The sequence below is a fragment of the Humulus lupulus genome, chromosome 7, assembly GCF_963169125.1.
Source record: "Humulus lupulus chromosome 7, drHumLupu1.1, whole genome shotgun sequence".
NCBI lineage: Eukaryota > Viridiplantae > Streptophyta > Magnoliopsida > Rosales > Cannabaceae > Humulus > Humulus lupulus.
The window spans coordinates 68,863,924-68,873,427 of NC_084799.1; the positions used below are offsets into that span (position 1 = coordinate 68,863,924).

Here is a 9,504-nt window from a genome sequence, read left to right on the forward strand (position 1 = left end):
ATTATTATCTCTTATATTAATTAGTTATCTCTTACTACTTTAACACATCATTTTTTTCTCTCATTCTTTTTTTATCATTGTTTTTTTTACTTTGATCCTTTACCAACTTTACTATCTTCTTTCTTGTCTACCAAATCAAATTTTAATAACCCATTTATATTTATTATCTCAAAAATAAAAAATATCTCCCATTACAACCTCTTTTTTCATCTAGAGTTATATTTACACCCCATTCTTAAAAATGGATTCTCATTACTATATATTTATAATTAAGTAAAATAACTAAAATATACTACTTTATGAACAATTATGGTTATGCACACTTTTTGTGCGGTATCGTACCACTCCATGCATTTTTACACACATAGATAAGTTATAACCTCAATTTTTTTACATGATGATGTTCATTGTAGTTGCATTGAACCTCCCACATATTTTTTGGTAAATTTTGAATAATTTAGGGTGCAAAAAATATATTCTATTTGGACATTATTTTTGGCATCTAAACTATTCAAAATTTTATGAAAACATACAAGAAGTTTGCTCTAATTATAATAAACACCGATATATAAAAAAAATTAGAATCATAACTAATCTACATGTGTAAACTGGAGCGTGTGATACAGTACCGCTTTAGCACCGTAACTGCTGGCTAATACTTTTAAATTTTTAAAATTTTAAGCTTAGATATGGGATATATTATGGAGTTTCCTTTAATAATAATAATAATAATAATAATAATAATAATAATAATTTAATTTTGGTAAAAAATTCTTATTTGCATCGCAAGTCCTTAAACTATAAACATTTTGGAAAATTGATCCTCTAATTTTTTTTTGACAAATTGGTCCTCCAACTTTGATTTTCTTGGCATCGTTAGTCCTCCACTGTTAATTCACATTTTTTTCTGTTAGTTTAGGGACTAATTTGCAATAAAAAAGTTTGGGGACCAACTAACCCAAATAAGACATGACCTAATTTTTGTTGTACCAACACGACACACTCCAGTTTTAAACACGTAGATAAGTCATGACCCTATTGTTTTATATGACAGGCTTCATCGTAGTTACGGCAACTCTCCTATACGCTTTTGGGAAATTTTGGATGATTTAGTGTGTTGAAAATATGGTTGATTTTTTTTTTGCACGTGTGGTGGTTTGGAATATCAGGAATTCTATTTTCGGCACACCAATTTATCCATAATTTCCCGAAAGTGTCCATGAGGGTCTTTGTAACTACAACAAACGTCATTATGTAAAAATATTGGATCATGTTGTACTGGTAAGATACACTCCAATTTTACACACGTAGATAAGTCATGTAGTTACAACAACCCTCCTACATGTTTTCTGGAAATTCTGGATAATTTAGTATATTGAAACCATGATTATTTTTTTTGTTTTTGTTTTTGTACATGTAGTAGTTTGAAATATCAAGAACTCTAGATTTTGACAAAATCCCATAAAACTATCCATTTTTTTATATGCATATTTTTTCCTCTCATATTTTTCTAAAATAAACACCTATATTTAGTTTTCATTTAATACAAAATTATCCATTTGTATATTGTACACTCCTTTGTTTTATTTATACTAAGAAAATAAAAATTCACTTTGATATATCCTAGTTAATAATTTTTTGTTGTACCAGTATGCCACGCCCCAGTTTCATAAATGCGGATAAGTTATGACTCAAATTTTTACATGATAGTGTTCGTTGTAATTATGGAAACCCTTCTCGACGTTTTTTCAAGAAATTATGGATAATTTGATGTGCCGAAAATAGAATTCATGATTTTCTGAACTACCACACAAGCAAAAAAATAAATAAAAAATTATATATATATATATATTTTTAGAACTTTAAATTATCAAGAATTTCTCAAAAACGTACAAGAAAGTTGTCGTAACTACTACGAACATCGTCATGTAAAATAATAGGGTCATGACTTATTTTGGTAAGTTGGTCTCCAAACTTTTTGTTGTTGTTATTGTTGTTGCAAATTGGTCCCTAAACTAACAAAATAATTGTGAATTAACAGTGGGGTTTAACAGTGCCAATAAAATTAAAGTTGGAGGACCAATTTGCCAAAACGTGTATAACTTAAGGACATGTGATGCAAATAAGCCAAGAAAATATGTAAACGGGTGCAACATCAAAAAAGAAAGGTTTATATTTTTTGGACCGTACATTTTGTCTTATTACATGTTTAGACCTTCTGTTTTGATAAATTACTTTTTGACTTTGTATTTTGTAAAAGGGAGAATACTAGTTTGACCCTTGTGCTTTTCCCGAATAAGCGATCGACCCCTATGTTTTTGTTAAATGATAGTTCGCACCTTGTGTGTTTACAACTTTGATCAAAATAGTACCTTATACCCAATTTTAGTCAAAACAATTTCAAATATAATTTTTCATTCTCAGCTCATCGACTACTTTCTCCGTTTCTCTGAATCCATTGCATCACTAACGACCCGAGAATTGATCTTATAATTGAAAATATTTTGACCAAAATTGAGTTTAAGGTACCATTTTGATCTATTTTCTAAAACACTAGGTCTGAATTGTCATTTTAACAAAACACAAAAGCTGACCGCATATTCGAAAAAAATATAAGGGCTAAAATGATACTTTCCCTTTGTAAAATGTTTGAGATAGACCCTAAACCTAATTTTGATATTTTAACTAAAATCACAAATAATTTACTATTACCAACTTTCTTCAAAACTATAATAATTCTATGTAATAATTGTATTGGTTATATTCAATTTTTTTTTTATTGAAATCTAATTTAAGTGTCTTTTTTAATAGAGAAATTATAGGAAATGACCCAAAATAAAAGCATCAAGAAACTAATGTCCTCATTTTTAAAATTGTAGAGAAATGACAATTTTACAGTGTTGATTACCTAAATTGCCATTTTTTATAATTTTTTATAAATTTAGGACTGTATGACTTTAATATAGTGGTATATGTATATTAGTTTTGTTTAATTAGTTTTTATTTTAAAGTTATATTGATTTTTTAAGTTTTTTATAGGTTGTTGTTATATTATTTTCCAATTATTATATATATTTTTTGTGGTATGATATATAATTTTTTTTTTGTGATATTTAGTTTCTATTTTATTATACATAGTTGTAGTATATAATTTTGTAACATGGTATATACATTTTAATAGTAGTATATAATTTTGTTAGTATAGTATATATATTTTTTAGTAATAATTTTGTAAATTTCGACGGTATATTAATTTTCAACCTAGTATATATATTTTGTGGTATGGTATATCATTCAACCACCCATAAAAAACGAAAAAAAATTTAAAATAACTTTAAAATAAAAACTAATTAAATAAAACTAATATACATATACTATAATATTAAAATATTTAAAATAAAATAGTAATTTATTAAATGATATATTTAATAATATATAATATTAAACAGATAATTAAGCTATTTTACTCTAAAACGAACATTACCTTACTTTCCCTCGGGTTATTTTGCACAATACTTTTTTAATAACAAAATAGAAAAATAGTATGCAAACCAGACCCGACCCGATACATACGCAAGTGATTCTTTCTCCCTTCTTATTAGACTCTCTCTTGCGTCTCACTCCAGTATATTCTCTTCCATTGTATTGAAAGCTCTGCGGCTATGGCGGCATCTGCCCTAGTAATGGAACCGAGCCCTTTGGAGCCACCGGCTTCTTTCCCGTCGACGAAATCTGACCCATGTCTTTCCGAACAGCACCAGTCCTCCGACGAGGACGATCTCTACAGTCGTCTCAAGTCGCTGCAACGCCAGCTCGAGTTCATCGACATCCAGGAGGAGTACGTCAAGGACGAGCAGAAGAATCTCAAGCGAGAACTTCTTCGGGCCCAAGAAGAGGTCAAGAGGATCCAGTCGGTTCCCCTCGTCATTGGCCAGTTCATGGAAATGGTTGATCAGAATAATGGGATAGTGGGCTCAACCACCGGCTCCAATTACTACGTCAGGATTCTCAGCACCATCAATCGGGAACTTCTCAAGCCCTCTGCTTCTGTTGCTTTGCATCGCCATTCGAATGCCCTTGTTGATGTTCTTCCTCCCGAGGCCGACTCCAGTATCTCCCTTCTCAGCCAGTCGGAGAAGCCTGATGTCACCTATTCTGTATGCCCAATTCAATCTTTATTCAGTCTTTACACATTCTCTAACTGTCTTTTTGTTAATAGGGATTTTATTAGGGTTTGCAGAAATTTGAATTTAGGTCTTTCTCCTTTCTAGCTGTCTCATCTAACCTGTCTCTATTTAAATTGGAAATTTTAAGAATTTAGGTGTTCAAATTTGCAACATATTATGCTTTCATTTGTTTATAGGGTTCGAGCTGTAACGAGGATACGATTTCTAGGTTCAAGTAGTTTAAAGATTTTGTTTTTGATGCTAGATTCGTGCAAGGATTTTTATGCTTACTTAGATTTTAGGAATTCTAAGTATGATTTCTAGGTACCACATATTGGGTGCATCTTGAGACTGTTAAAAAGTTTTTCTATTTGTAGCTTACTGTGCTTTCTTGCTTGGAAATTGAAATGCACTTAGTTCAAATATTTTGATTTTTCATGTTAAGCTGCAATCAAAATTCGACCAAAATTCAGTCGGCTTAGTTGTAAATTTATTAAGGGTATTGGGGGCATCTAGGCTGGTTGATTTATTCCAAGGTCCCTTCCCTAAACTCCACATGATCCAACCTTCTTCAGAGCTTTTCTTTCCATTTTAATTATACAACTTGTATGATGTCATACTATCTGCTTAGATGTGGTGCGCACTGAATTGACTGTTATATGATGTGTTTGCTGTTCAGTTTGTACTTCTTTTGTATAAAAATTGTGCTTTTGGAAGAATGTTGCTATTGATATGATTTGGAAGTCAAGTGCACTTGAGTTATTCATGATTTAGGGAAGAATCCCTCTAATTGACTTTGTAATCGAAGGAAGATTTTTTTCCATTGCATTTGACTTTCCCCTTTATGGGTGGCATCGCATCCTTTGTTACCTTCCCATGAGACATCTGTTCGTCCATGTCTGAATGATACTGAGTTTTTTTTTGGATGCATTAGGATATTGGTGGATGTGACATTCAGAAGCAAGAAATCCGTGAAGCTGTGGAACTACCGCTTACTCACCATGAACTATACAAACAAATTGGTATAGACCCTCCACGCGGTGTTTTGCTCTATGGTCCTCCTGGCACTGGTAAAACTATGCTAGCCAAGGCTGTTGCTAATCACACAACTGCTGCCTTCATCAGAGTTGTCGGTTCAGAGTTTGTCCAGAAGTATTTGGGTGAGGTAAGGTGTATACTTCTTGGATCTTGTTTTCAACATTTTTGAGTTGCCTTTTCTTTATCTTTTTAATTTTAATACCTGAGAACATGTTTTTATCATTATTTTTAAAGAAAAAAGTGTATTCGCAATGTAGATTGTTTGAGTTATGACAGCTGTGTAGGAAATGGACATGGTTATTAAATAAAAAACCTCATTTATTGGCATAAAGAAAAAAATGTATTGGCAATGCAGATTGTTTAATCTTTTTGTTTTTTGTGTTAAGGAACTTAGGATTAGGAAAAACAAAAAGAAAAAAGAAAAAAAAGAAAATGGTACTTAGGATTAGATTGCTAGTACTGTATCTGTTGTATCTTCATATTTGCCAGATTCATCTTAAATTACAGATACTTGTAAAGACACTAATTTATCTTGTTTTCTTGTTCAGGGTCCTCGCATGGTTCGTGATGTCTTCCGTCTTGCCAAAGAGAATGCCCCAGCAATTATTTTTATTGATGAAGTAGATGCTATAGCGACTGCTAGGTTTGATGCTCAAACTGGAGCTGATAGAGAAGTTCAGCGTATACTCATGGAGCTTCTCAATCAGGTGGAGCTGGAAGAGATATCTAAATCTTGAAAATAATAATTTTGATCACTAAACTTGTCAACACTCGTCCTGTTATGTGCAAAGGCTTTTTTTTTTTTTTTTTTGTATTTGAGGATCTAATTCTGGAGCTGAAGCTGCTTCTTCTTTTACTTCTAATCCTGCCTCCCAACTCTTGTTAACAACTAAAATATTTTCAGATGGATGGATTTGATCAAACAGTGAATGTGAAGGTTATCATGGCTACTAATCGAGCTGATACTTTGGATCCTGCACTTCTGCGTCCTGGACGGCTTGACCGGAAGATTGAATTTCCTTTGCCTGATAGGAGGCAAAAGAGACTTGTTTTTCAGGTGAGTTTTGAGTTTATTTCTTGATAGTTAAACCCTCAAATTCTGCTTCTAACATTCTTGTTCTACATCACAAATCTTGTTCGCTAAGCCTTTAACTTTCACACTCTGCATTATGTGGTCTGGCTATTTTTCCCTCGTAACTTTTTGTTTGGCAATAGAACAGCCATATTTGGCCTTATTTTTGTATGGAACTAAAGTCTAGCTTAGTATTAGTAATGCTTCTGCTGATAATTTTTGCTAGTGATTTTTTTTTGTTCTCTCTTTCATTTTGGCAAAATAGGTTCCTATGTCTTACTGATAATGGTGTTTGCCTCTGTCCTCTTCTTATTTCTGTCAGATTTTTTTTTTTTGAAACTGGAGTTGAATTATTGTATGTTGAACTTGCAAATTACATATCTGCCGGATGTGACATTGTTTGAAATAATAGTGTGGTTATTGTTTACTTAAACCTAGTGTTTGCTCGTACTTATTTTGGGCGAGCTACTGCAAGCAATGAGATATTGAAAGGTCTTTATTTTTATTTGTTTAATATGCCAGGTTTGCACTGCTAAAATGAATTTGAGTGACGAGGTGGATCTAGAAGACTATGTTTCTCGGCCAGATAAAATTAGTGCTGCTGAGGTCAGTTAACATGCTTTCTTTTTAATATTTTTATTCCGGTTATATTGTATTTTTCTACTAAAAAGAGAGAACATTTCATCAAATTATGTGCATCATTGTTATAGTTATCATTCACTTTGATCCAGCGGTTATAGTTATGATTCACTTTGACCCAGCAGCCATAGTTATAATTCAGTTCACTTTGACCCAGCAGCCATAGTTATAATTCAGTTCACTTTGACCCAACAGTCATATTATAGATATAATTCAATCCTCAAAGTCTGCTGTGAGGTTTGAGGTCCCTCTTGGGCTCCTACACAGCCTTTGTTATAGTTTCTTGCTTTCCAAATATTGAAGGGTTAGATGTGGAATTCATGTTCCATATTGGGTATGCTTTAGAGCTTGGGACATATTCTGGGTACCTATGAAAAAGAAAAATCAGTTCACTCTGGTGTCATTCTCATATATATTTATTACTATAATTGGTAACATTGTCGTTAATGGATGTCTACAGATTACTGCTATATGTCAAGAAGCAGGAATGCACGCAGTTCGCAAAAATCGGTACATCATTCTTCCTAAAGACTTCGAGAAGGGTTATCGAACCAACGTGAAGAAACCTGATACTGACTTTGAATTTTACAAGTGAGCGCAGCAGGAATACTAGTACTTTTGTGTATTTTCTTTTTAATGTTAAAACTTACAAATGGGAATTGTGGTAATCAATGATTTTTATTCTCTCTCTAGATGGTTCTTTTTTATGTGTTCTTTATTTGATCAGCTTCAGCTCTGTACTTTTGGTCGATAAGATTAACCAATTTATACGTTTGAACTTCAGAGATATACACATGTTCATTTAGAAATTAAACATTCGATTTGGAAAAGAAAAGTTCGGTTACAAGTTGCAACCTGGTCATGGCTAAACAATCTGGTTTGCCACATCTTCATTTAATTTTATAGTATTATATTATATTTTAGTATAATGTCATGGGAAACATTGTAGTTGCCTCCGAGGACTTTGATTTAACTTGAGAAATTTTAGCATAACAGAAGAAAAAAATCACCTTCATATCACAGGATATGAAGGTGAAAATATTAATACAATTGCACTCCAGATAATTTTTTGAGAAATTAGTTATTGAGAGTTATACTATACACTCAATTTAATATAAACACGTATCTTTTCTTAAAAATATTAATTACAAATTTATTATTTTGTAAAATGAATAAAGAATACAATTTTAGATCAAAATTTTATTTATTAAACTCAATTCTTAATAAGTACATCTCACTCGTTTAAATTCTAATAAACTTGTACACAAATCAAGGACACAACTCTTCACCACAATGAATTGCAGTCGGTAACTTCGAATTTTATTTTATGAATAACTAGTTGGGATGGCACAAGCAAGGCATGTGTTACCATTTTTTATTTTAAATATAGTTTAAAAATAAAAAGTTACAAACTATTTATTTTGGGTTTTTTTTTCAGCTGTAGTCTTCATTCTTTATACTTTGTAGCACTTAGGTCCTAAAAGTTGATTTAGTATCAGTTAGGTCCCTAACCATTTCAATTCGTATCATTAAGGTTTCTAAATGATATTTTTATTTATTTTTTCTTTTAAAATACATAAAAGATATATAAAATAAATGGTGAATCATTCTTAAAATATTTGAACATTTAATTTATGACAATAACAAACATGACATGAAAAAAAATATTTTCATGGTATTTTTTAAAATATTTAATATTTTTTAAATTAAATTAATGTTTCATTAAAAAAAATATTTTTACCTACATTGGTGTTTTATAATTAATATGAATAACTATATTATCTCGATTATTTTTGTTGATACCGTTTTTCGTCAACTTAAATCGTAGAGCAATTAAACAACGTAAACTATAGAGCGAATGAATAAAGAAGAAAACCAAGAGGGTTTTTACGTGGTTCAGCAGTTAACTCTGCCTAGTCTACGAGTCTATGTTATTAAGACTTAGAGATTCCTGGAAAATCTTCAGAGATGAATTACCCAGAGCTTTCTCTCAGGTCAAAAGAAATCGATCTCATACAAGTGGTCATTCCTCCTTTATTTATAGGGGAGGTTACAGAGTTCATTCCCACATATTTCGGGAAGATATTTTGTATATCAATTTAAATAATGACATTAAATGTAATATCTCATATATACATGGAAACGTCCCATAAGAATCGAGAACGGATAACGGACTAAATGATATCCCTTAAATATTGGGATTATACAACAATAAATGTGTTCATACGTAACGGGCTATCCCAGGCGACTTATCGGGTCTTCGAGATCAGTAATCGGCCTTGTAGCTGTCAAGACTTATGGTATTGCTACGAGCTTGCCACCCTACTTCAGGACATGCTCGGAGTAGATTGACACTGTCGAAGCTATCACACTCGATCTTACACTTCCCAAGCTCAGACTGTTTAATCCAAAGACAATCGATAACGGATGTATCCCAACATCGTGCCATTTCGAACTCAGAAGGCATCCCGAGGCTACACATCTTTGAGGTCGTTATTTTACTTCAGAGATTTTACAGCTATACCATACAATGTTTTCATACATTTCGAGTTCACACTTGACGAGTCTAGTTTTCGAGGTCATAACCTC

The 9,504-nt window shown here is 31.9% G+C and overlaps 1 protein-coding gene across 1 annotated transcript; it reads left to right on the plus strand.

Moving 5' to 3' along the window:
• Nucleotides 1–3,527: 3,527 nt before the first annotated feature.
• Nucleotides 3,528–7,702, plus strand: LOC133788255 (26S proteasome regulatory subunit 6B homolog). The gene is made up of 6 exons (XM_062225666.1): nt 3,528–4,157; nt 5,101–5,331; nt 5,753–5,911; nt 6,109–6,261; nt 6,799–6,882; nt 7,376–7,702. Exons 1-6 carry the CDS (start codon nt 3,663–3,665, stop codon nt 7,508–7,510), a joined length of 1,257 nt encoding a protein of 418 aa, XP_062081650.1. The 5' UTR covers nt 3,528–3,662; the 3' UTR covers nt 7,511–7,702.
• The last annotated feature ends 1,802 nt before the right edge of the window (nt 7,703–9,504 follow it).

Coding starts and splice junctions, on each gene's coding strand:
- LOC133788255 (XM_062225666.1), top strand. CDS start 3,663: ATGGCGGCATCTGCCCTAGTAATGGAACCGAGCCCTTTGGAGCCACCG. Junction 5,332..5,752: donor TCCAGAAGTATTTGGGTGAG/GTAAGGTGTATA, acceptor TTTCTTGTTCAG/GGTCCTCGCATGGTTCGTGA. Junction 6,883..7,375: donor ATAAAATTAGTGCTGCTGAG/GTCAGTTAACAT, acceptor GGATGTCTACAG/ATTACTGCTATATGTCAAGA.